Here is a 27133-nt window from a genome sequence, read left to right as displayed (position 1 = left end):
ATAAGCATCCATTACTTTTTAGCTTACATTACCATCAGCGCTCCAGTGCAAAACCAATGAAGCAACCTTATCTTGACCGATAGACTGCGTTTGGTCTAAGGGGGAGGTTGTTTACATTTCAATTTGAACAAACTCATCATTCAAAGTGATGTTCTTTGTCTTTGTTTTACAAGTACCTCTGCAAAAATTATGTGAAATGTCGTACAACATTACAAACACCATTAAGACAGAGTGCACTGTTTTTATGAGTACTTTGAGTTTGACATCACCTTTGCTCTACATTACATACATGTGTGTGTGTGTGTGTGTGTGTGTGTGTGTGTATGTGTGTGTGTAAAACATGATGTAACTCTATCCCTTAGTCTATAACTGTGATGGTGCATTTAAAAGGTGATGCTGGTCATGAACCCACTGCTGGGGGTTACACATGAAGCTGGAGATGCAGGAAATAGCTCCAATATGACAGGACAAGGAGACCAGACGGTCTTTGATCCTGTCTGGAGTGATTTACACATCCACTCAGGCCTCCCTGGTTTAGAGATTGATTTCAGCTTGTGTCTGCAAAGATGTTGAGCCTGCAGGGTGATTTTAAATATCTAGGACATGGACCATGTTTTATTACAGGGTAGATGGTGCTTTATTCATCCAAGGTTCTTTATCAGTCGAGCTGAATGGTGGGAAATTCTCCACTACTGTTATATATCTTAAAGAATAAAAGGCCTTTCAAACTTTGGAAATCAATGTCACCTACGCATCAAAGACTATGGTTTTCTGAATGATGTTTAAATATCTTATCTTCTGAATTACATCTGATGATGACTCAGTTATACGCTCATCTGTGTTACTGTTCATGCTGCTTTCAGTCAATAAGCACACACTGAACTGTACTGAATCTCATCGTACTGGATGTCACAGGGCTGAATGAGAAATAAAATGTGACAGCAGTGTGTTATAATAGATTAAATACGACAGTATTGATTAATGAGGCTTTTTGTTTAGAAAGCGGAGCTTGAGCACAACTCTGTATCTTGTCCATTTGGATTGTGCACAACTATGTTACGAAAATGGTAAGGCAGATGAAGCACTTGAGCAGTGAGCGTGTGTGCGTGTGTGTGTGTGTGTGTGTGTGTGTGTGTGTGTGTGTGTGTGAATGAGTGGGTGAATGTCAGAATGTTTACACATGGCATATTTCTATAACTTCAGGATCATTCCTCAGGAGGGAGTGTGAAGATGGGCCATCTCTCATTCCCTCGTTTCCTGTCTTGTGCATATGGTTGTGTCCAAATCAGATTGGACTCTAAATACCCTCATTAGTCCCCTTTAAACGACGACGCAATTTCGACTAATTACGCCTCAGAAAGACAAGTGACGCAAAAAAATGCATCCTCACGCACTAAGGTTTAGAATGATATTTGCATTTATATTCATTCTTTCGACAGATGCTACTATCCAAAGCCACTTGAAACTGAGTTGAAAAGATGAGAGAAAAAGACTCTAGTCCAGAGCCCTAACTGCTGAGCCAGCAAAATAAATAAGCTAGCACAAGTGAACTATTTCCAAATGTTTCCACGACACCGGGGCCTTCGGAACAAGTGACATTGCAGGTTTCAGCTGAAAAAAAACATTGTAATGATACTTTCTAGTGGACCTCTTTTTCAGTGGATACTGTGGAACATGCTTGTTTGTACATATAGTAAACCTACTACAAGATTATTACACCTATTTCTGGACATATTTTACTCATTTTAATCAAGCCTGAAATAATTATGTTCTATTGGCAGATAATTTTGCTAATTTTGCTAATTTCTAGAAAGAAGCAAAATGATCTGACGATAACAATAAGAAAATTTTAAGCTGGAAATGAATAGAAATAGGTTGAATAATCTAATATTTGTTTTACTGTAGACAGTACAAGCCATCATTTGAACACTAACCAGTTCTAGTGAGTTTTCCATGTTAGGCTTCCAGACATGACATTTAAAAGGGCAAAACTCCCTACAAAGTGCACTATGTAGTGAATAGGGCGTGGTTTGGACTCGGATTTGTGATGCAATAATGCTGTAATTCAGTTTAGCAAAGAGCGCAGTTCTTTTGATTAGGATGTTTATGACATTATTACTCTACGTTCACACTACCAGGCATCAAAGTGACGGGTGACCATTTCTTTTTCTATGTACATAGCTGACACGGAGCCACGATTTAGTGACATTGGCAAGCGACGATGCAACAATGCAACAAGCGACATTTGAATTGAGATTCTCTCCACTCTGTACATATTATGTAGCCTATGACATAGTAAAGTGACGAATCCAAACGATCAGCTTGCAGAACAATCCTATGGTGCAACTGGTCCGATGTTTCTTCAGTTCCACAGACTCACACGTTGACACACAAAAATGGAAGATAAACTTATAACTGTAGTTTTGTTATATCCTGTTGTACACAACCTCTCAGTAAATGTATATAGAAATGTTATAAAGAAATAAAGCCTGGGAGGAAGTAACAAAGACAGCTGGTGCCTCTGGGAAGTGCACACTTAATTTGATAGTATGATATAACATGTAAAATCAAACCATCAGTTTTCACATTGATTAGTGTGTAATTTATTTTATGTAGAACTAGTTAGTTTTAGAAACTATCTCTCTCTCTCTCTCTCTCTCTCTCTCTCTCTCTCTCTCTCTCTCTATATATATATATATATATATATATATATATACACACACACACACACACACACACACATATATATATATATAACAAAATATATATATACATTACCACTACAAGCAATTTGCTAGTGGGGCGGCTGTGGCTCAGGTGGTACAGCGGGTTGTCCACTAATCGTACGGTTGACAGTTCGATTCCTGGCTCAAGTGCCTCCACATGCCGAAGTGTCCTTGGGCAAGACACTGAAACGCAAGTTGCTCCTGATGGCGAGCTAGTGCCTTGCGTGGAAGCTCTGCTACCACTGGTGTATGAATGGGTGAATGAGACACATTGTAAAGCGCTATATAAGTGCGCCATTTACCATAGTGTTCCATCCATTCATTTTCTGTACTGCTTATCCTATGCAGCGTTGTGGGGAAGCCTAGAGCTTATCCCAGGGAACTTGGGGCACAAGGCGGGGGACACCCTGGACTAGGTGTCAACCCATCGCAGGGCACAATCACACACATTCACACACTACGGAAAATTTGGAAATGCCAATCAGCCTACAACGCATGTCTTTGGACTGGGGGAGGAACCCAAAACACCCAGAGGAAACCCTTGAAGCATGGGGAGAATATGCAAGTTCTGCACACACAGGGCGGCGGTGGGATTCAAACTCCCAAGCCTGGAGGTGTGAAGCAAACCTGCTAACCACTAACCACTAACCACATGAGGTAATTGTGAAACTTGTGGTAGATTTATCTAGATATTAAAGGTCAGTTATTAAAATCAAACTGTTCAGAAGGGGCTTTATTTTCAAATCTAGGATGACCCGTTGGAAAGTCTTTGGAAAACTTATCTCAGCTGTTCCTCTTTTGATGAGAAGCTAACTTCTACTGGAGAGGAACCCTAACTGATTCTTTCCAGCTTTTCAGTGACTTGCTCCGGCACCTGTTTCTTTTCAATGTCACATTTCACACATTTTTCCCAGAATGGTTTACTTTGCTGCCCCAAGCCAAACATATTTTTACCACTCTAAATATGGAAAGTCATGTTCCTGAATGGTGTAATGCTCTAAAGACCTGGGGTTCGAAGTGAAGCATTGTTTGGAGACCCAAATTACACCAGTATACACTATTTCACCGGATATTTCTTTCCAGTGGAATTGGAAACCCCTGGTCTAAAAAGGTTGAATGAGATTAAGTCCTGATGTGGCCAAAGACATACTGACCAAGAGAGCATAACTGCCCCTGCTCTTTGAGTGGGAATTCTAGCACTAGTTTGCTCTTTTTCAGGAAAAGCTTACACATCTGTCATCCTTCAAATTCTCCAGTGTTCAAAACCAAGCAGCTTCCCAAGACTTGGTCTACATTTGGGAATTTGGGAATTTGGGAATACAGTGTATTTTTAGATTATAGGGAACTACAGGCACTTTTTTCTCACAAGACTCATGAACGCTCCTCTTTCAGAGCAAGGATTCAATGGCAGCTGTGGGAAAGGACAGACGTGTGTGTGTGTGTGTGTGTGTGTGTGTGTGTGTGTGTGTGTGTGTGTGTGTGTGTGTGTGTGTGTGTGAGATGTATAATTCTAGTTGTTGGTTCTTCTGCCATTAAGATGTCATCACAGCATGAAGAATGGACAGATCTTCTCTCTGCCTCTCCTCAACACTTCCTGTCCATTTTTCCAAATAGGTTTTCTTTGTGTCCTGAGTGACAGAGCGATATATCAGAAGAAACAGCTCGACATTTATATCACAGGCCATTTCAGTTAACCATTATCTCTCCCAGAGAGATACAGAAACATTTCTCCTCAGAAACATTTTCGTTGCTGAATATCCAAACCTCTTTTCTGCCATCTAGTGGCCTTCGATTTTTAATACACTTATTTAAATTCCATGTACATTTTTAATCTGCATAGAAGATAATTGTGCAAAAAGTAATGCCTGCTATGTATGGGGTTATTTCTAACATATGAACTCACACTGAATATCTCACTGCCTGCACAAGCTCAACATAAGTAAAAGGAGAGGTTGTGTGTCTCAGGATATCATGTGACCTTTCAGGCAGAAAACAAACCAGTATTCAACAGTAAGAAATTCCTATTATGCCTACATTATTTCTGTTGATACCAGAATTTTCCAGTCAAATCACAGAAGGCAAATCACAGGTTTATATTAATGCAATCGGATTAAAGAAGCGCATGTAGTAGTGTATATTTAGCAAAGTTTTCAGTGACGAGAGGAGTTGTTGCTGTGTAGTTTCTCTGTAACATGACAAACTAAATTTTTCTTTTTATCTTATTAACTTCAAGATAGAAAAAAATAGTCAGACTGGTAAGGGAATGTTTATAGCTGATATAATGTAAGCGATAACTTGTTTCCCTGACGTTCCACAACTTTTAAATGTAACTATAAATTGACAAAAAGTTGAATTCATTTCCAGTTCTGTTTTATTTGTATTGCGCTTTTCACAATGGAATTTGTCACAAAGCAGCTTTAGAAAAATATATAAATTCAGGATATACATTTCAAATTTATGAATTTATCCCTAATGAACAAGCCAGAGGTAGGAAGGAATCATTCCCTGAGATGGTATGAGGAAGGAACCAGACTCAAAAGGGAACCCATCCTCATCTGGGTGACACCGCATAGTGTGATTATAAATAATTCCCCCTCTATACTTGTCTACTATATAGTCAAATAGTGCAATTGTATAACCCGGAAATTCATTATAGTTTTAACATGTAGTTTATTTTGTTTTTGAAGTTATCCACTGTTCACTGATGGAGACTTGAGTACAGAACTGTTTGTCGCAATTGCAGTCTTAAAGCTATCATAGCAATTGCAGTCCTAAGCCATTGTAGCAGACCAATTCATATCAATTGCACCCCTAAGTGTTTTATTCCTTACGAAGCAAAAATAGTATACATATATGGTAAAATTTTTTTTTACTGAAATAAATACTTTTCCTCTCTGAGTTTGGAGGAAATCCTTTTAAGGATTTCAGGATCCAAAGGATCCAAACGAAATCCTTAAAGATCAGTTTGCTAAATCTTGCCTCGACTGTTCCTGCTGAAAAGGAAGAACTGTGTATCAAGCATTTTCATCTCCTCATTTTACCCATTTATGTAGATTTATTCAAGAAACATTGGTACACTCATCCATAACAAACACGCTAAACTTCAAATCTAAATGTATGAAGTGTCAATGTTTGTGCTACACTAATAAGAGTTTGCTTTACTAGACTGCTTACTGTACAGTACAGAAAAAATGGGTCTTCTTCACACTGTTTGTATATCATTTGTGTTTAAATTTCTGTTACGTTTCCGTCATACTGACTGAAATGGTGTTCTAAAGTCCATCTGTTGTTTTTTTTTTACTACTGCTTGAAGACTCTTTTCCCCTCAAAAAATGTTTATCGATTAGCTCTGAAATGAAAAACAGACACATCGGAGATTTTACCGATAATATAAATAACTCGAAAGCATCTCAAATCATTCATTTCACAATATTTGATGCAAAACAACGTTTCAGAGATAATCTGACATGCTAATGTCGGATTATTAGCCTTATTTTCACCACCTTTTTTCGCTTAATAAACTGCATTAGCATACACTCCAGTATTAGCGTACGCTCATGCATTAGCATAGACTGTAGGATTAGCGTTGTCTCCGATATTAGCATACTCTTCAAGCATCCTGCGTTCAATTAGACTCAAGTGTGCCTTTCACATCCACACATTCCCCTCTATTCATCTTTTCCCCACATTTCCACTCAGAGAGACAAAGTAAAATACGCTTGGTCTCGCCTCAGGGCCACGACTGATGCCCCTTCTGTTTTTTTGCCTATTGACATACTAAAGAGGAGCTCTTATCAGACACTCGCCTCAGAAGTGTTTTAAGTGAAGGAGGACGCTTCATCAACCTACACACTGTTGTACATTTTAAAAGGACGCAAGGACATCCTTGAAGGACGTGAGATAAATACTTGTTATTAGCCTGAGGAGAAATGCTAATCAGATGTTTTTAAAGCAACAAGCTTTAAAAACATCTGAAAAACAACCCTCTGATCATTTGAGTGTTTGAGGCGCATGTACTGTGTGTGTGTGTGTGTGTGTGTGTGTTGCATGAAGGTGTGTTTAACATATGAATCACAGACAAGCATCAGAGCAGCGTAACCACCTGCGCTGTGAGATGCAGAATGTTAGCGCCATTACAACACACACTAATGTTCACTTACAGTCCTTATATAGTGCTGAAAAAGTTTTTGCCCCATCCTGATTTCTTCCGTTTTTGTGTAGATCTCATACTAAATTGTTTTCCAGAAATGATGTGGAAGAAGGTTATTGAAAGACATCAGTCTGTGAAGGGTTACAAAGCTATTTCAAAAGCTCTGGGACTCCAAAGAACCACAGTGAGAGCCATTATCTCTAAATGGAAAAACTCGGCACAGTAGTGAACCTTCCCAGAAGTGGCCGACCTTCCAAAATTCCTCCAAGAGCACAGTGAGAACCGTGATGATCCTCAAACCTTTTGGGAAAATGTTCTTTCGATTGATGAGTCGAAAGTGGAATTGTTTGGAAGACAGCGGTCCTGTTAAATTTAGCATAAACCAAACACAGAATTCCACAAAAAGAACATCATACCCGCAGTCAAGCATGGTGGTGGAGTGTGATGGTGTGGATTAATTACATTAATTCTGCTCTGTACCAGAAAATCCTAAAGGAGAATGTCCGGTGTATAAGCAAGACAATGATCCAAAGCATAGGAGTAAATCCTAATCCTAGAACTTAGTGAAAGTACATATGCGGTACTTATAGCTGCTTCAATACACAGCTCAAATGACACGTTTTACAGAATAAATATTTAAGTATAGTAACAAACTACAAGTACTTAAGTATTGTCTACACCTGATTAAGACATAGCATGAGTATTGAAATTATTATGGGATATTTCTATCATATTTGAAATAGACCACTCTTTTTTTGACTCTTTTTGACTATTTAAAACCAAGCTCACTCTATGTGTTACTATTAATAACATTTATTTTACATTGAACGGTATCATTTCTAGCTGTCTCGGGGTGATAATGTACTGTTTTAGAGACATTAATGACTGGGTTTTTTGAGGTCACTATCAAAAATGATTACAGGTTCTTGACGCAGTTTTTGTCCTTCAGAAGCCGGGCATTATGAGTTACAGTCAGTATATATCTTTTTTTTTGTCCTTCATTTTCAATTATAAGATAGTCAGCTTTATAATTGTTGAACTGTCCAGAACGATGGGACACCCAGGAGCTTATGTAAAGCAGTCACACAGAGAGCAGATCTTCTGACTTCTGAGTATCAGTCATTAAATGTTTTTAATCAATACGTTATGCATATAAAAGGAAAGAAACGTTATATAGTGATGAAATATGTAAATAAATGTGCAAGTGAGTCTTCAGAATGTGCTGCATCCCAATTCACCTAATATCCATCCTAAATAGTATCCAAGATTAGAATTAGTGTGTCCCAAATGGTAGTATGTTGAAACGAGTATCCCAAAGGTAGCCGGATGGTTTACTATTTCTGGTAGATTTTCTGGTAGTTAATATTGCCCTCAACTCCTTATGCGAGGGAAGAAGAGTTTTGTGACAATTTTACAGAGGTGTAAATGAAATGTGGAAAAATAAAACAAAGGAATGGTAAATTAAATGATCTATTATAAATTATATGAGAAATAATGAATGAAGAAAAGATGAAATGCAACGAGGAGACATGGTGACAGTGCGCGTAACTAGGCAACAACATTCTCTGCCATTACGTGACGTGTTAGTATGTCCCGGTACTTGAATACTCTGAAGAAAAAACCGTCAAATGTATGTACTTTTTCATCACAGTTTGTGTTTATGGCTCTTGTTTTTTTTTTTGATTTCTTATTTATTTGCACTCTACTTAATACATTTTCTGCACTTGCACTTGCCTTCACCTCACATACATAAGACACTCATTTCCTGCCCACCCACCAGCCTGCTACAGTATTATACCAGACGCCTGCAGAGAAATTGTTGAGAAAAGATTAGCAAGGCAAACATCAGAGAACTATTTGATGAATTATAGCTGTGTTTAACAGTAGAACTTATTAAATACACACTTATCAAATAATAGTGTTGTAGAGGCCCTTAAGCTGGTTGTTCAAGTCAAGTCAAGTCAAGAGTCCTTTATTTGTCATTTGCACAGTTACGCTGGGTATGCTGGGTATTGAAATGTGTGTTACGAGGCTCAGATTTAAACACTGACAGGACAAACACTTACTGACATGAACAAACACAAAATTGTATATAAGGCTGAGATGATGCTGTGATGTGATGGTAAATAAGACAGTGACGTACATTGACAGAGTAAGTGACACGTGCTATTGACTTGCTATTGAATAGAAGTCATATGAAGATCAGTACTGTAACAAGACGCAGCATTAGCATATCCGCCAGTCTTAACATACACACTGATAGCGTGCGTGTTAATATTAGCATAATCTCCAAGATTCAGTGCTCATTTAGGCTCTCGAAGACAATGCTATAGATTGTATTATTCATGAACCCAAGAGAACATGTGAGTTTATTTCACACTAATAAAGCCCAGATGCGCGTTCTTTGTGAATTCACATTCGCTCTTGAATCACCATTTTAATTGAAATCTCTCACTTGGGCAAAGGCGGCTATAATTAATATTTTGTCACTCTTTTGAGCAACTTCACAAACCTCCTACATGGGGTTCAAAGATGAAAGCCACGAGAGCAAAAAGCACAGATTCGGTACATTAATTAATTTCTTTTCGGTGAGGATGAATTGCCTTGGTTGAAGCGCTGAGCCTCTTTTCATTATTTGATTTAGAGAACAAAAGCTTGTAGGTAAGGGCCGAACTGTAATTGGACCGTATTCACACACTGCGACATACAGAACACAGAATACAGCACACGTTTTACATAGACATGAGGAAGATGAGATACACAGAGAAAATTCACTGTGGATTTATATACAAGTTTCTTATTCTGGTTCTCGAAGTGGAGTCTGTGATGTATAGTCAGGGGGTCCGTGAGATTTTCTTTTCTTTTCTTTTTTTTTTTTTTTTTTTACAGTGATGGAAATCACAACCCACCATTATTAAAATGATTATATTTACTATTGTGATCTTATACAATCAATTCTTGATTCTGACTGATCAGAAGGTGTGGATTAATTTTCAGTAGATCTGGCTGTAACTCAGATCAAAGGGTTATATTAATGCACTCATTCTAATACTTTATTGTTTCTATAGTAACTTAAACAGGGACTTCACATAATCTAAGACTAAAAATCAACTGATAAGTTTTCTCAGCTTCCATGCTCCATATAAATCCTGGTAGATACACTTGAGTATGTCCTTCACCTCCAAGCTTGGTGCCTGTACTGAATGCTGCATTGCTTGTAAGTGGTTTTGAATAAATGTAATTGATGTGTAGGTTGCACAAGGAGACGGCATAAGGAAGTGGGTTTTGCTTTCACCTTTACTTCAAACAAATCCAGTGCTAATATGAATCATTTCTATACATAGTGATATTAGTGCATGTCCACAAGCAGTCCTGTATCTCTGTGGCTTTATCTGTGTTTAGACTGAGTCGATCTAACAGTACAGAGAAACTGAAGGACAGTGTAGAAAAAAACTCAGAAGGAATGTATGGGGTAGAGGTGGAAAGTAAAGCAAAATAAGCAAATACTGTATAGCAGATAAAGAATGTGATTAGAGAGGATAATTCATAATGAATTATGGAAAATATTTATTACAATCATTATGTGGGGTTTAGAACTTGCCATAAACACAACCAACTTCTGTTGAAAACTTAACAAAGTAAGAAAATAATTACATTATTAGATAATAAATAGCGATGTTTTCATAACAAAGAAGAATAAACATAACTATTGAGTATATAAAAGACAGTAAATAACATTAATTTCAGATAGAACCAAAGGGTTGGGAGAAATAAGAGAGAAATGACGTTTATTTTTTAGGGACTAGTACAAATAAATGTAATAAAAAACTGAAGTAACATGAACATCAATTTGTAAAAATATAAAAGTAACAAAGAAATTTGATAGTATTTCTACTGTGGTGCTTTTAATGAGAAAAAAAAAATCTAAATAGTTCACAGGAGCAATTTACGCAAGTTCATCCATCCAACCATCCATCTTCAACTGCTTACTCCTTTTCAGGGTCGCAGGGGAACCTGGAGCCTATCCCAGGGAGCATAGAGCACAAGGCGGGGTACACCCTGGACAGGGTGCCAGTCCATCGTAGGGCACAATCACATACACACTCACACACCCATTCGTACACTACGGACACTTTAGACATACCAATCAGCCTACCATACATGTCTTTGGACTGGGGGAGGAAACCGGAGTACCCGGAGGAAACCCCCGTAGCATGGGGAGAACATGCAAACTCCGCACACACATGGCCCCGGCGGGAATTGAACCCTGGACCCTGGAGGTGTGAGGCGAACGTGATCTTCTGAGTTGGTATAAATTGTGTAAACATATACAGTGTCTAATTTGCTAATATGAAACTTAATTAACTGGGATCAAATTATTTAATTAGAAATTACTTAATGCATTTTTTTTTTAAAATATGGGTTTAAATCAATTATTTATTTCACACAAATATTTCAAAAGAAATTCTGTGAAAATCAATCGGTTTACAAAGAAAGCAGTCCAAATCAATTCCTTAAATTAAGACACATAAAACTAATCATTTAATAATGACAAAAGTAATGGCATTACTGGAATATTTAGCGCATGTTGGGATTAAGGGGTGCTTTCACCATTGACATTTTCAGCTCTCTCGTTCTGCCTTTTGTGCAGGTTTGTAAGCATCACTAAATGTAAATCAGCTGTGCCATGAACGCACTAGGTAATTTATTACTGATATGCAGTTTTCAAAATCCTGCATGCACATACGTACAAAGCAAATCTGACTGGAATTTTAAGTCCAGTATGTCCCATGAAGACATTTACATAAGATACATAATGCTCAGTATTTCTTAAGACATTTTAACATCATTATTTAAGATATGGTTTTAAGTTTGTGTAGCACATTTAATAAACTTTGTCACACATCAGCTTGATTTCATTTAGAGACTTTGTTACAGAAAACCCAAAGAAAAAATTAGTTGAGGCTGTCCATTTCATTTTTAAAACTGTCAGCTGGGTCAGTGGTCACGCAGCATGTCTTTATCAACCCAAGAAAAATGTAGTTCACGTCTCCTTTGATGATGAAATTGCAATCAAGTTTGTATTTTTGCAGCTTGGTGGATTTTAACACGGTTTAAATTACTGTAGAATAAACCTTCATATTACTGTCTGATATAAACTCCTGAAAATCACAAAGAACAATACTATTACACATTTCCATCCTTCGTATGCACTTAACTCTCCTGTAGTGTTCACTACTTAGCAGTGAATATTAGGGCTGATCTAGCTGGTTGAAAGTCACCGGTTCCGGATCAGGTGTGTGATCACTGTCTAAATGCAAGAGACTCGTCAGGAGCTTCCAAGATGGCTGAAGACTCTGCAGGTCCAGTGGGTGCATTAGTGTGTCTAAGTCCAGGATCTCAGGAGTGACAGCCAACAGTGGCTCATCCATCATATTGATCTGTGAGTAAAATTAAAGAAAGCTGATAATATTTCCTGCTCTGTACTTTAATAATAACTGCATCTTCATTGGCTGTATATTAACAAATCACTCCTGAGAATCCAAGACTTCCCAAACATATTCCTAATAAGGATTCAATCACAGTGCTGCTGAATTCTCACTTCTGATTGGCCAGTAGCAGAAGCTTTGACAGGTTTATGTTAATGCACTCTTGAAGTTTTTTGTGAGGATATATATATATATATATATATATATATATATATATATATATATATATATATATATATATATATATATATATATGTATGTATGTATGTATAGGGAGGAATTTTCAGTCCCAGCACTTTGGAACAGTCAGAGATAAAAATGTACACATAGCATGGGAAAGTTTTCCTAGGGCTTTTTTGCCCTAGGAATCTAGGGTCCTAGGGCCCTGGGAGTATAGAGTCCTGGGAATATAAAAGCTTGGGAATATAGAGTATTGGGAATGTAGGATACTGGGAAAATACAGTCTTGGGATTATAGGGCCCTAGAAATATGGAATCCTGGAAACATAGAGTCCTGAGAATATAGAGTCCTGGAAACATAGGGTCCGGAGGATTTAGAGTCCTGGAAATATAGGACCCTGGGAATATAGAGTCCTGGGAATGTACGGCCCTGAGAATATAGAGTCCTGGGAATGTAGGACCCTGGGAATATTCTATATAGTCCTGGGAATGTAGGTCCCTGGGAATACAGAGTTTTGTGAATGTAGGATCCGGGGAATATAGAGTGCTGGGTATATAGAGTCTTGAAAATGTAGGACCCTGGGAATGTAGGACACTGAGAATATAGAGTTCTGGAAGTATAAAGTCTTGGGAATAAAGAGTCCTGGGAACATAAGGCCCTGGGATAATAGAGTCTTTGGAATGTAGGACCCTGGGAAAATAGAGCCTTAGGAACATAGGGCCCTATGAATTTAGGCTCTGGGAATATAGAGTCCTGGGAATATAGAGTCTTGGGAAGTAAGGCCCTGGGATATATAGAGTCCTGCAATCATAGGGCCCTGGAAATACAGAGTCTTAGGAACATAGAGCTGTGGAAATCCAGAGTCTTAGGAACATAGGGCTCTGGAAATATAGAGTCTTGGGAATGTAGGCCCTGGAAATATAGTCTTGGGAATGTAGGCCCTGGGAATATAGAGTTTTGGGAATGTAGGCCCTGGGAATATAGAGTTTTGGGAATGTAGGCCCTGGGAATATAGAGTTTTGGGAACATAGGCCCTGGGAATATAGAGTTTATGGAATGTAGGCCCCTGGGAGTCCAGAGTCCTGGGAATATAAAATCTTGAGAATATAGAGTCTTTGGAATGTAGAAGCCTGTGAATATAGGGCTAAGCCTTCATGATTCTCAAAAGCTGTGCACTACTTGAGAAGTTATATTAAATCAGTAAGAAATGAAAAGTAAGTGCACATCCTGCATTGGCCTACCTGTTCTCTACACTCGTGCTGCATCTGTCTCTCCAGCATGCTCCTCTTCTTGTCTTTGCATCGTTTGTTCTGGAACCAGACGCGGATGACACGCGAGCTCAAGCCCGTCAGCTCCATCAGCTGTTCCTTCACCGTAGCGTCTGGTCGTGGGTTAGCGTTGTAGCACGTGCGCAGCACGTGCAGCTGAGACTGGCTGAGTGCCGTCCTCACACGTGCAGTCTTCTCATTCTTGATGGGCTTAACGGGCCAGCCAGAGTCACCTTCTCCGCTTGACTGGGAAGTGTCTGCATGCAGGTAGAAAATACACAGTGATAAATATAGACTACAGATATATAGACTCAAGAGTCAAGCTAAATGCTAATTAAGCACATTTAGACATGAGCTGAAATACTGTATTTGAAGCTTGACTTCCAGGTTAAGAAAGAAATTGTGTACATACAGAATCTTTTTCATTCAGACCCATGAATATAACACTGGGGATGCTGCTGTGTTGGTTTCTAAGTGCTCCTCTCCAACTGGTTTGAATGTTTACCTGCTCCTTCATCACACCTGTCCAGGTCAGTCACATGTGCTGAGTGATGTGTAAGTGTTATTAGTCCGTGATTGGAGTTTTCGTGACCAGTGCAGTGCAGGAAGCCGTCTCGCATGGTAAACTCATCTCCGGGCAGCAGCTGCCGATCGCAGCACTTACACCGGAAACACTGCACGTGATAGACGTTAACTCCTGCACGCATGACGTAATCACAACTGCTGAAGGACTTTAGACATTTTGCACATTTGGTGGTGTATAATCTGAAAAGCGAGTTATAAAAATAATTCATAATTAATAAAAGAACGTCACAGAAAGGACGTCACACATTGTCCAATCAACGTACAAATTACACAAAAGGACAGATGACAGAACTTATGTTTAATTTTTTACTACTGTGAATGTAGTATTTATGTTGTATCTATTTTATCTTTAAGTGTGTGTGTGTAATAGTTTTTTTTTTGTTGATAGATATTAGATATTATGTAGCCTCCCATCTATTATCAACAACCAGCTGTCACTGCATGTGTCTACAAAGAACAGAAACATTCTCAAGTGGCTGTTTGTATTACCCATAATACACTGAAAGCATAGGTCATGTGTATTTAACCCTCACAAATGACAGCGAGTCAGTTTACAAACAAAATATGATTGTGTAATGAAATCAAATGTGTTATCTGTAACATATACAGTAGCTAGAGGTCATGTTAAGTGTCCTCCTTTGTGTCCTCCATCAGGCATCTGATTTATGTACAGTGTTAAATTTTTATTAGATAAATAGCTAACTGCCAATTCATTATTCATTATATCCATACTGTAGTGTAGAGGCTAGATATTAAATATGATATTATCTTTTCTGGCAACTGATGTGAATTCCAAGTGAGTCAACTATAAGGGTTGAATCTTTCTGCTCTCGAATGGCTCACTGCTGTTCCATTTCTTACTATTATTATTTTATAAACCAGATGAATTTTGTGATATCGTAACCAGTTATTGTTCATCTTTGAATAACTGGCTAAAATTGTTTCATGAACTATCACTCCTGATAATCCAAGACTTCCCAAAGTTATTCCTAATAAGGATTAAAGTACAAACTATGTACAGCTTCCCAAACAACACACATGTTTATTTTTTCTTGATGACCACAATCATGTAAACAATAAAATTGATTAAAACCTGATATAATCATCTTTACACAGGGTCTTTCCGTCTTTAATGAAGCAGGTGTGAGACTCATCCAGGTTTTGCTGACACACCATACACTTCAGACATGCTACGTGCCAACGCAGGTCAGGAAACACACTCAACACGAACCGGTCACGGATCTGAAGCCCACAACCGACACAGAGTGAGGGGAGGCCTTTTTCCGCTGTGGAGAGCAGAGAATGTATAAGCTCATGATTTCTTATAATATGCATATTCATACCATAGTGCAGTTAAATTCTCAAATCTGATTGGTCAGAAGGTGTTTATTTATTTTCTATACCAGCAACTATGACAGTGGTTCTTTCTGGCCGTAGAGCAAATCACAAGTTTACATTAATGCACTCATTCAAATATATTAGAGTTTCTATAATAACAAATAATACACAGGGACTCGTATAGGAGACCACATAGCCAAGGCTAATAATAAATGGATAATAAACAGATAAAAAAAAATGCATCTTATTTAATAAAGAAAAATGCATAATCATTAATATGGAGAAGGTTTCTGTAAAGAGACATTCATTTAATTTTGTAACAGGAGAGTCTTTGTACAGGAGAGTTTGCAGTGTCTCCTTAACTGTGTTTTTGTCTTTATTAATTAACTTCGATAGAAAGTAAAAAACGGAGGCTGGTGAGCGAACGACTAGTTACAACAGGAACTTGTTTCATGGATGTTCCACAACATTAAATGTAACTATAATCAGATAAAATGTACAATCAAAGAATTGCTGTGGTATAAGAGGACTACCACTAGGGTGGTAATAGCCTGACATTAATTATTTTCCTATAACAGCACACCACAAGTGTTTTATTACTTACCTATTGTATGATTATTCTTTGAAACATTGCATTAAATATAGTATACTTTAAATGTGATATGTACATCACTAACATCAGCAACTAATGATATTGGTTAGCATACGCAAATCATTTTGGTCCTAAAATACTCAGGCACTCTTTTAATCATGAACATCAAAATCAACAAGGGCTGAACCGATAAAACTGGTAGATGATATTTTGTCAGCCATGTTTTGATGGAATTAGTTTAATGGTCATTGTTAGTATCAACTTCGTGCATTTTAAATATCTTTAATAATGATCACTTACCTTTTTGTGGCTCTTCCATTGTTAGAGTAAATGTTAGCGTATCCGTTCCGACCGTGAATCACCTCTCAGCATCCTCACGACTGTGCTTTAATCTTGTGCCCTTTACAACACCACTTGGACACTACACTGAGCCCCTCTGAGTCTTGCTTGTTTTTCTATTGATGTGATGCTGAATCGTCCTGCCTCTGAGAAAACTGATTGGCTGGGACACAGCTGTTCAAATGTGATCTACACTCATTCAGAATTTTTTCTTCTTCTCAAATCTAACAGGTGCAGTGTTAGATCATGTTGCACCTCCCACCTTTTAAAGGTGAGAACAGCTTTTGGGTTTCTCGAAGCAGCAGTTTGTGTGATGCTAAACTGGAAGCTGTAAGTTTCAATAATGTGTTAGCTACATTGGCCTTCAGCACATAACTAAAGAAGTCAATTCTGGGCACCAAGCATGCCTTGGCTGAACTGGGATTTGGTCTAAATTTCAATTTTAGCTGAACTGTTCCATTACATACAGTAGCTGTGTAAGGTTTTTGCTGTTGTACAGAGTGTACAGGCAAACATCATATAAAAAGGGGTGAAACATCAGATACAGAACTATAATAGAATAATACAATGCATACATGTTTACTTATGTTATTTCATGAAAATTATTTAAATGTGTACAATAATATTTTGCCTATTTATAAGAGTCAGAGAGCTTTATATTACTGGACTTTCCACCAACAGAACACTTTAGGTCCAAGTCAACTTTAAGAACCTAATAATAAATAAACTAGCTTTGATAAAGGTAGGCTATGATTTTCACCGGCTGTAACTAAATAAAAAATCATGGACCCCCCCTGGCTATGCTTCTCAGACCCTCAGACTGTCTCCGGACCCCACTATGAGAGCCACAGATCTACACAATGACCTCAAAGCAAAGCCATGTGACGTGACCTACATAACATCTAGTGCACTCCACTTGATAGAGAGTGTATAGGAAATATGTTAAAACCACAGATCATAAAGTCACTCACTTAAAATGCAGGTGTAAAGAAACAGCAAGATAACAAATATACAAATATTCACCTCATTATTGGCTATTTGTTGGAACCATAGAGCTTAACTGTTCCTGAACTTTCCACCACAGAACACATTAGATTCAAGTTGACATTATTTTGGCTTAACAAGTTAAATTCAAGTAATCAACCAACGACAATGAACTTAATAATGTCATAATGGTGGGTTGTTTCACCACTGTAGCAAGATTAAAAGGACTGTGATCGTAAGCCCTAACTGCACTATTGTCACTTTAACACTAACATGGCTGGAGACTGACCTATATATATATATATATATATATATATATATATATATATATATATATATATATATATATATATATATATATATATATATATATATATATGTCTCCAGCCATGTTAGTGTTAAAGTGATAAAAGTGATATATATATATATATATATATATATATATATATATATATATATATATATATATATATATATATATATATACAGAATCTCACAAAAGTGAGTACACCCCTCACATATTTGTAAATATTTGATTATATCTTTTCATGTGACAACACTGAAGAAATGACACTTTGCTACAATGTAAAGTAGTGAGTGTACAGCTTGTGTAACAGTGTAAATTTGCTGTCCCCTCAAAATAACTCAACACACAGCCATTAATGTCTAAACCGCTGGCAACAAAAGTGAGTACACACCTAAGTGAAAATGTCCAGATTGCGATAGGAATAACTCAACCCTATAAATATGATCTCTTTGTAGCCTTCTCTGGCTGTAAAATAAACGATCTGCCCACTTCCGTGATCTCTGACGTCACCCCGGATCTCTCTGTCGTCATCTCCCTCGCCATATTGAATCAGGAAATCGGGAGCCGGATGCATGTAAACATCCACGTCAACGAGCAGCTGTTATTTCAAAAACGAGGATAAATTTATACTTGTGTCCCTCCTCCCCAAACTGATGTGTTATTAGACAGAACTGCTGATCGGATTACCGGACTGTGAGTGGGAATAATGACTTCGCTGACACAGAGGAGCACCTCGGGCCTGGTGCAACGGCGAACCGAGGCCTCGCGTAACGCCGCCACTGACCGAGAGAAGATCTTCGACGGGGACGAGCACGAAGAGCGCCGCGGGGAGGAGGACGAGGACGAGCGGGGAGACTCGAAGGAGACGCGGCTGACACTCATGGAGGAAGTGTTGCTCTTAGGACTGAAAGACAGAGAGGTGCGGGACACACACACACACACACACACACACACACAAACACACAAACACAAACAAACAAACAAACAAACAAACAATGAATATTTAATAAATGTAATAAGATAACACTGAATTTATCAGTAAGACCCTAAATGGAGCTATGGAAATGACCTGAGAAGGCCCAGGTTTGAGTAATAATAATAACAATAATCCTTATTAATCGTAATAATAATAATAATAATAATAATTCTTTATCTGAGACACACACCTTGGTATGATATTATATCTCTCTCTCTCTCTCTCTCTCTCTCTCTCTCTCTCTCTCTCTCTCTCTCTCTCTCACACACACACACACACACACACACACACACACACACACACACACACACACACACACACACACACACACTGTAATCTGTAATTCATTTGTATGTCTAACAGTTAAAAACAGTTAAAAGTTAAAAACATTCTAATGATATCCAGTGTATATTATAATATCTAATCCGGCTTTAGAAGCAATAGGTAGAGCGAAGGGTTCTGCTCCTAAGCTGTGAAGTATAATTATGTATTTGTGTTTATCCAGATATTATTGCAATATTTAATATTAAAAGTATTTGCCTTAGATTACAAGATTAGCAGACAGAATGATAAGTCAATCGGTGGGTAGATTAATAGACATACACATTTCATTCATGGTGTGTCTGTGTATAAACACAGTAAGAAAAAGGGTTCATGGTGATAATTGAGGAACAGTAATGGGTGGATACAATTGACACAGTATTAGATGTTTCTTTGTTAGTGAACTCCACCTAACAGCCTGTTTGCCCAGCAACCAGTTGCACTTTGTGTGTGTGTGTGTGTGTGTGTGTGTGTGTGTGTGTGTGTGTGTGTATGGTAATGGATATCTGAATGTAGCAAAGATGTTTCATCAGTTTTCCCAGCTGACGTGTACCTTAAGAGACCCGGTCCCCTTAGTATCCTGAGGACTTTTTAATGTGATTTATTAATGACATCAGATTAAATAAAAGCACATTAGTTTCAGTGATTGAGGCGTGGCCTCTGTTCCAGTCAGTTCACTGAAGGAGGCGTGGCCTTCTGCACCTCAAAGCTGACACATTATTTTTCCTCAATTTAACTTATCTCAGAAGGACATATATAGCCAGACTCTTCATTCTTTAGGTAGAACTTACCTATTCAGCAATAGTAGAGAGAAACAGCTGAGCTGGCGACATCCTTTTGTAATACAGTACAAGGTGGCAAAATGAAAGAAATCTGCTTTGTTTAACTGGGAACACATTCATACAGCTTCTCCAAACAAGATTTATTAACAGAAGTCCAATGGAAGTAGACAGTGGTGCTTGAAAGTTTGTGAACCCTTTAGAATTTTCTATATTTCTGCATAAATATGACCTAAAACATCATCAGATTTTCACACAAGTCCTAAATATGTAGTCCAAGAGATCCCAATTAAACAAATGAAACAAAAATTATCAAACTTGTTTTTTTTTTAAGAAAATGGTCCAATATTATGTATCTGTGAGTGGCAAAAGTATGTGAAGCTTTGCTTTCAGTATCTGGTGTGAACCCCTTGTGCAGCAATGACTGCAATTAAATGTTTCTGGTAACTGTTGATCAGTCCTGCACATCGGCTTGGAGGAATTTGAACCCGTTCCTCAATAAAGAACAGCTTCAACTCTGTGATGTTGGTGGGTTTCCTCACATGAACTGCTTGCTTCAGGTCCTTCCACAACATCTCTATTGGATTAAGGTCAGGACAGTGACTTGGCCATTCTAAAACATTAACTTTATTCTTCTTTAAACATTCTTTGGTAGAATGACTTGTGTGCTTAGAGCCGTTGTCTTGCTGCATTGCCCACTTTCTCTTAAGATTCAGGTCACAGGCAGATGTCCTGACATTTTCCTTTAGACTTTGTTGTTATAATTCAGAATTCATTGTTCCATCAATGATTACAAGTCATCTAGGACCAGGTGTAGCAAAATGGGTCCAAACCAGGATACTACCTCCACTATGTTTCACAGATGGGATAAGGTTCTTCTGCTGGTTTTCCTTCCTCCAAATACAATGCTTCTCACTTAAACCAAAAATTCTATTTTGGTCTCATCCATCCACAAAACATTTTTCATTAACAAATTGCAGAAGGCCAGCAATGTTCTTTTTGGAGAGTAGTGACTTTCTCCTTGCAATCCTGCCATGCACACAGTTGTTGTTCAGTGTTCTCCTGATGGTGGATTCATGAACATGAATGAACATTAGCCAATGTGAGAGAGGCCTTTACAGGTCTTGCTCTTGGAGTGATCTTTGTTGGTCTCCACTCCTGGGGAGGGTAACGATGGTCTTGAATTTCCTCCATTTGAACGCAGCCTGCCTGTCTGTGGATCGGTGGAGTCCAAACTCTTTAGAGATGGTTTTGTAACCTTTTCCATCCCGATGAGCATTAACAACTCTTTTTTGGAGGTCCTCAACAATCTTCTTTGTTCGTGCCATGATACACTTCCACGAATGTGTGTTGTGAAGATCAGACTTTGATAGATTCCTGTTCTTCAAATAAAACGGGCCGCTCACTCACCTGGTTGTCATCCCATTCATGGAAATCACCTGACTCGAATTTCACCTTCAAAATTAACTGCAAATATTAGAGGTTCAAATACTTTTGCCACTCACAGATATCTAATATAGGATCATTTTCCTCAATAAATAAATTATCAGGTATAATATTTTTCGTCTATATATATAAATAAATATATATTTTGCAAGCTACAAATATCTGATTTCTGGTTAATCATGGTATGTGTGTGTGATGTCACAGGGTTATACGTCATTCTGGAATGACTGCATATCTTCAGGTCTCAGAGGCTGCATGCTAATTGAGCTCAGCCTTCGAGGACGACTACAACTCGAACCTTGCGGCATGAGGAGGAAAAGCCTGCTGGCCAGAAAGGTGTGTGTTCAGTACTGGGCGGTTAGTCTATTGTTCTGGTACACCCTTTGACATAGTTTTTAGCATATGAATTTTTTTCCATGCCATTATACTGGTATGGAACCCTTTTACATAAGAAAACATGTTACAATAAAAACTGAGCTACATTAAGAACTTCATTGTCTATTATGGTAAGCACACTGGTTGTTTGTGACAACAAACATAGCGTGATGTCGGTCGTATGCCGCATTGGAGCTGTCCGACATTGTGATTAGATTGGCTGTTTGGCCGGTTTGTCTTGCTCCTTAGTCTCTTAGTTGCATATTGTCATTCTGAGTAGTGTGGGAGGAGGGAGGGGAATGCCACGCGCACGCACGCACACACACACACACACACACACACACACACATGCGCACACAAAATATCTTCAGGATTATTTGCGTATCAGTCGTAGAGGCTGTGATTCTGGCAACTGTGGTGGCATTCAAAAAGGCTGCTTGAGAACTCAATAGTTTGAGTTCACAGAGTTCCTGACCCCTCACATCTGTTTGCACATCATCTTACCTTGTATGAAGCAATGTTTCAGGAAATTCCTCACTCTTTCTCCAGCAAGAAAACATGAAAATGACCACTGACACCCAGTGTCCTGTGATACTCAGCATGTGCATGTCGTTATTCCAGAATAACTTGTTAATTTATAACTTTGGAATAATTAATTTGCAGTTCTTCAGCTGTAACTAATCAGTAGATATGGAATATTGTTTATCTGTAGTTCTGGAATATTGTTAATCTATAATTGTGGATTATTGTTAATTTGTAGCTCTGGAATAATTAACCTGTAATTCTTCAGCTGTCACTAACCAGTGTATATGGAATATTTAAAATTTGTAGTTCTGGATTTAAAACATTAAATTGCATCGCTTCACAGTTTCCAAGTGCATTAATTTTAGTTCCTTCTCCCACCTGTGTTTTAAGGTGCTGTGTAAATCGGACGCACCAACAGGAGACGTGCTGCTAGATGAGGCACTGAGACATGTGAAGGAAACACAGCCTCCTGAGACGGTGCAGAACTGGATAGAGCTGCTCAGTGGTGAGAAGGAACAAACACCTCTTACACATCACTTTATGGCCAGAATCTGCATAATGGATATTATACCACAGCACTGTTGAATTTTCTAATCTGATTGGTCAGAAGGAGTTGAACTAGTGTCAGCAACTATAAGATAAATCACAGGTTTGTATTAATGCGCTCAATCTAAAACGTTCTCTTTCCTTGTATACTTTCTTTGCTTTGGACAGGAGAGACCTGGAATCCCCTAAAGCTCCACTACCAGCTTCGCAATGTTCGTGAGCGTCTGGCGAAGAACCTGGTGGAGAAGGGTGTGCTGAGCACAGAGAAACAGAACTTCCTGCTGTTTGACATGACCACGCACCCACTGAGCAACGACACGGTGAAGCAGCGCCTTGTCAAGAAGCTCCAGGAAGCCATGCTCGACAAGTGGGTGAGAGAGCCGCAGCGTATGGACAAGCGCCTGCTCGCGCTCATCCTCCTTGCACACTCCTCCGACGTGCTGGAGAACGCTTTCGCACCACTGCAGGACGAGCAGTATGAGCTTGCGACAAAGCGTGTACGCTCACTGCTCGAGCTCGAACCGGAGGCCGAGGCGACCAAATCCGGTGCCAATGAGCTGCTCTGGGCTGTCGTGGCCGCTTTCACCAAATGAACCTGACTCTAATGGAAGAGATGGAAAGAATGGGAGCGAGTGGACTTTTTATATTTGATGAGCCTGTTAGAGAGAGAGAGAGAGAGAGAGAGAGAGAGAGAGAGAGAGAGAGAGAGAGATTGTGGCTGCTTGCACCAAATGAAAGGGAATGAGAGAAGACTGAGCTCATCACCCTTGGATTTATAGCTTGGGTTATACTGGACTATATTGGAGGTGGTGGGATTATAATAATGGTGGAATTCTTGATAATGAAGGAGATTATTATAATGATGATGGTGATAATGATTATAATAGCGTTTCTCAATGAAACCAACCTCCACAACTTGGAGATTTTGTGTAGCTCAATTGTGATCAGAAATTAATTGTTTCTCTGTGAGATTTTCACTTACTTCCTTGAATAAGCTCATATCCTTCACTTGAGGAGAGCTTGATCTGCTTGTACACAGGTATCCACCAATGCACGTTCAGCAAGAATGGTTCTGCTGTCTGGTCAAGAAATCACTGCCTTCATTTCCACCTTAGAATAAAAGAATGGTTAGGTGAAAAAAATGTACAAAATTGCACAACGTTCCTTTACCACAAGCAAACAGAGTTTACACTTGGGCTGTGGGTCAATGTGTCTAACAAATAATACTAGTCTAACTCAAAGAATCTTTTATATCTAATATCTGCTATAGAAATGTCAGATGTTGCACATGTCATGGCTGATCACTATTTTGTCACACTGTTGCTTTAACATGCAATCTGTATCTGGATATTGATGTTCCTTAGTTCATTGTTTCTCAGACTGGCATTTCTCTCTAAAGCTGACATGACGTGATCATGCTCTGGCTGAGATCCGATCCTAGTACCATCTAGAGAAACCTCTAGCTTTTGTCCCTAGTATTTTTATTTAGCACATCAGATCCTGATTCTCACAAAATCACTGTAAAAATCACAGATTTAAAAATTTTATCTTGTTAATGTTGTTTGTAAACCACCCGACCCCAATAGGGCTGGTGGGTATTTTATTATTTTTATTAGGGATTCACTGTTTGTTTGATTACGGCGAGCACTTCGGTGTCGGCTTCGTATCAGATGATGTTATTCCAACAGCCAAATTTTTTAATTTTAATTTTCTAGCTAGTATATGATTCAGGGTTTCCCCAAGAAGAGTGTGTGTGTGTTTCCAATGAGCATGAGAGATTTAATGCACATCATATGTATTTCTAAACTTGACGATATTTGCACACTTCTTAAAGCAGCCTAGCTGTATTTTTTTCTGTCCAGCAGGTGGCAGTGTAACTCTGAGCCATTCAAACCCAACAGCTCTGGCAGAGCACAAGGCCAGTTGAACAAATGTAGTTCTGTTTTTGAATATTTGGCTTCCCCTAACTTAGAAGTACTAACAAATGGCATCACGAGTGCACACTTAGAGATCAAGAGGAAGAGTGTTTAGTGGGAGTGTATTTGCAGAGGAAAGAAATGTATCTCCATCAGCAATCAGGAACAAACCCCTGAACAAAAAACATTTAACATTAAGTAGGCGTAATTACTTTGTTCTGCATACACTTCTGAAAAGCTTTGTCTACCATTTTCAGCAGCTTTACAAAAGAAACGGAATCAGATTGCAGAAATACCTTGTGGGTAAGTTCTAGACAGGTTGTCACCTTAGCCCTTCATATAACCATCATCTGAGGAAGTTCACTTGAGCTAATGAAGAAATTGAATGGCCTACAAGATGTGCAAGAGGATTTTCAGTAAAAATAGGACATGAATGTAGTTTTATTATCAATTAATTTAAAAGGGAATTTGAAATTCTTAGGCTGTAACTAGCAGGGGAAAAATATCAACTGATGTCTAGTTTCTAAATCCAGTCTCACACACTAATGGAACTCACAGTACAAAACCATTTTACCTCCTGACGTTGTTGTTTTCTTAGTGTTTCCCCCCTCATCCATTGCCATCATTCTTTTTAAAAACTATAATATGGTTTCAGAATTTCCAGATCTGTATTTCAGTGAGTCCTTTTATTTTGTTTGGGTTCTTTATCGGGATGTACCGATCTAACACTGAGTATGGCTACTGTACCAAAACTTTACTCAATCGCTGGATCATTATCAAATTTGACAAATTTTCTGGTCCTGTCCATTGACGTTTTGTCTATGAGCTTGACTGGTCATTATTTTCATCGGAAGCTCATCTTTTGCTGCAAGAGAATCACAACCAACAGGATATCTTCACAGCAACACCTTTACTGTGAAATGAGAAAGTAGGATCAATTCATCCCTAGTTCTTTCATAGTCATTCTCTCTTACTGTGAATGAGATGAATATTTGGGTTTTGGTTGTTGATGTGCTATTAGTTAACTTCTGTGTAGAAGTACTACTAGGGTGAGAGGAAACTGTGGGATTGTACACATGCTTTTTACCTTATAATAAAGGATGATCCTTTAAGTGCCTGAACTGGACGGAAACAAAGTTCTCCTCCTGCTTTTATTTTTCATCATAATGAATGTGGAGATCTTTCACCGTATTCAGCTAATCGTGGCATACAGTACATGATACTACAAAAATCTTAGCAGGTTTGAAAACCTGAGAACACTTCTTTAGAGATGTTTATTTAGCATTTATTTAAAATAAATGGGTGTAGTGTTCTTTAATAAATAAAAAGTTGTTTGCACTGCCAATAAGAGGAATAAAATACTTTGGGATGTGATGAAAATAAACAATAACTTGGTGGGGTGATGTGATATTCCTGTTATCACCCCAAAGAACAGACAAACCAGACAAATCCAGGGTTAGCAACCCAGTCCTGCTAACTCAGCAATATAAAGACAAAGAAAAGGCCCTAGGTCATAGGTCATTAATTTAATTATCAGTATTCTTCAAGGTCATGCTTACTGACCTCTGGTCGGGCCAGATATTCCAGTGTTAAATAAATCATAACATAATATTCTGCATGCAACTCTCAACTTCTGCTTCTCTCTTGAAATTTCAAGTGTTTAATAGCATTTTGCAAAGCCTTTTGGTATGAATGAATGAACTTCTCGAATGAAGTTCATGAGGCAGAATTCCAATATTTACTACACAATATGATCATCAGTGTTTTGTTCAATATATATTTGCAGTAGCATTCTGCTTTGTGCATACACACAAGACCAACCAATCAGTAGTTTCACACCTGAAGAAAAGGACTTGGATCAATGAGTCATGTGACATGTGAGTAGGTAAACTTTGTCAGCTGACTTGATTTAGTGGCTTAAAAGGGCAGGCTTTGAACGTTTGTGCTCTGTTTTGAGGTTCTAGGAGTCATTGGTGAAGTGATATAACGGCAGGCTCTAAGCCTTCCGGCAGTCACCAGTTGAGTCATTATGTGGGGTTGCACAAGGTAACTGAAAGTGAACATTTTGCAGTGTTATTTTTTTCCCCCTCCATAATATGGGTTTGTTTGTGATTTTTTTTAATGCTATTTTGTAGGCTTTGGTTGCTCTTCATTGCTTTACTTCACCTAAAAGATGTAAGGGCACTTGGAGGTAAGCTATTATAAAGCTTAGAGCAGTGTCTGTTATCTTGTATTGATGTTCATAAATTGTCTTTGTATGTATGACCTTCAAACTATTTTTCTTCTAACAA

At 38.4% G+C, this 27133-nt stretch overlaps 3 protein-coding genes and 1 long non-coding RNA gene across 7 annotated transcripts in view; 3 read left to right on the top strand and 1 right to left on the bottom strand.

Annotated features, from left to right (window-relative positions):
• LOC108277113 (serine-rich adhesin for platelets) overlaps positions 1–27133 on the top strand; it is a 37882-nt gene that overhangs the window by 6943 nt on the left and 3806 nt on the right. The window contains exons 1-2 of one of the 2 annotated variants that reach the window (XM_053686845.1): positions 26765–26888; positions 26978–27033. In XM_053686845.1, the coding sequence (XP_053542820.1) occupies positions 26872–26888; positions 26978–27033 (73 nt within the window). In that variant the 5' untranslated portion in view covers positions 26765–26871. Of the gene's footprint in view, positions 1–26764; positions 26889–26977; positions 27034–27133 lie in introns of those variants that run through there. The other variant, XM_053686846.1, reaches the window with a different exon arrangement.
• On the bottom strand, positions 9523–16725 carry isl1b (ISL LIM homeobox 1b). 2 transcript variants are annotated; one of them, XM_017489499.3, is made up of 5 exons: positions 16629–16725; positions 15492–15684; positions 14319–14578; positions 13787–14070; positions 9523–12317 (listed from the first exon to the last, which is right to left on the bottom strand). In XM_017489499.3, the coding sequence occupies exons 1-5, from the start codon at positions 16645–16647 to the stop codon at positions 12129–12131; spliced, it is 945 nt and encodes a 314-aa protein (XP_017344988.1). In that variant the 5' UTR covers positions 16648–16725; the 3' UTR covers positions 9523–12128. The 2 variants fall into 2 exon arrangements, with proteins under 2 accessions (XP_017344988.1, XP_047016616.1); XM_047160660.2 differs by lacking the exon at positions 16629–16725 and having other exon boundaries at positions 15492–15739.
• Positions 12182–15511, top strand: LOC124629003 (uncharacterized). Of its 2 annotated transcripts, XR_008398095.1 has the most exons (3): positions 12182–12319; positions 13823–14080; positions 14244–15511. It is a non-coding gene; the product is annotated as an uncharacterized LOC124629003 (long non-coding RNA). The 2 variants fall into 2 exon arrangements; XR_006983836.1 differs by having other exon boundaries at positions 13823–15511.
• On the top strand, positions 18455–25978 carry golph3b (golgi phosphoprotein 3b). The gene is made up of 4 exons (XM_017489500.3): positions 18455–18877; positions 21685–21816; positions 22771–22885; positions 23095–25978. Exons 1-4 carry the CDS (start codon positions 18665–18667, stop codon positions 23517–23519), a joined length of 885 nt encoding a protein of 294 aa, XP_017344989.1. The 5' UTR covers positions 18455–18664; the 3' UTR covers positions 23520–25978.

Source organism: Ictalurus punctatus, chromosome 16 (assembly GCF_001660625.3).
Source record: "Ictalurus punctatus breed USDA103 chromosome 16, Coco_2.0, whole genome shotgun sequence".
NCBI lineage: Eukaryota > Metazoa > Chordata > Actinopteri > Siluriformes > Ictaluridae > Ictalurus > Ictalurus punctatus.
Note: the sequence above shows the minus strand (reverse complement) of the source record. Positions and strands in the feature narration are given on the sequence as shown.

Excerpts from the sequence above, each read along its gene's own strand:
- isl1b (XM_047160660.2), bottom strand. The coding sequence starts at position 15,739 with ATGAATATGCATATTATAAGAAATCATGAGCTTATACATTCTCTGCTC. Across the intron at positions 14,579-15,491 it reads TGTAAAGATGATTATATCAG|ATTATACACCACCAAATGTG; the intron begins GTTTTAATCAAT and ends CTCGCTTTTCAG. Across the intron at positions 12,318-13,786 it reads AGCACGAGTGTAGAGAACAG|ATCAATATGATGGATGAGCC; the intron begins GTAGGCCAATGC and ends TTTTACTCACAG.
- golph3b (XM_017489500.3), top strand. The coding sequence starts at position 18,665 with ATGACTTCGCTGACACAGAGGAGCACCTCGGGCCTGGTGCAACGGCGA. Across the intron at positions 18,878-21,684 it reads TAGGACTGAAAGACAGAGAG|GGTTATACGTCATTCTGGAA; the intron begins GTGCGGGACACA and ends GTGATGTCACAG. Across the intron at positions 21,817-22,770 it reads AAAGCCTGCTGGCCAGAAAG|GTGCTGTGTAAATCGGACGC; the intron begins GTGTGTGTTCAG and ends CTGTGTTTTAAG.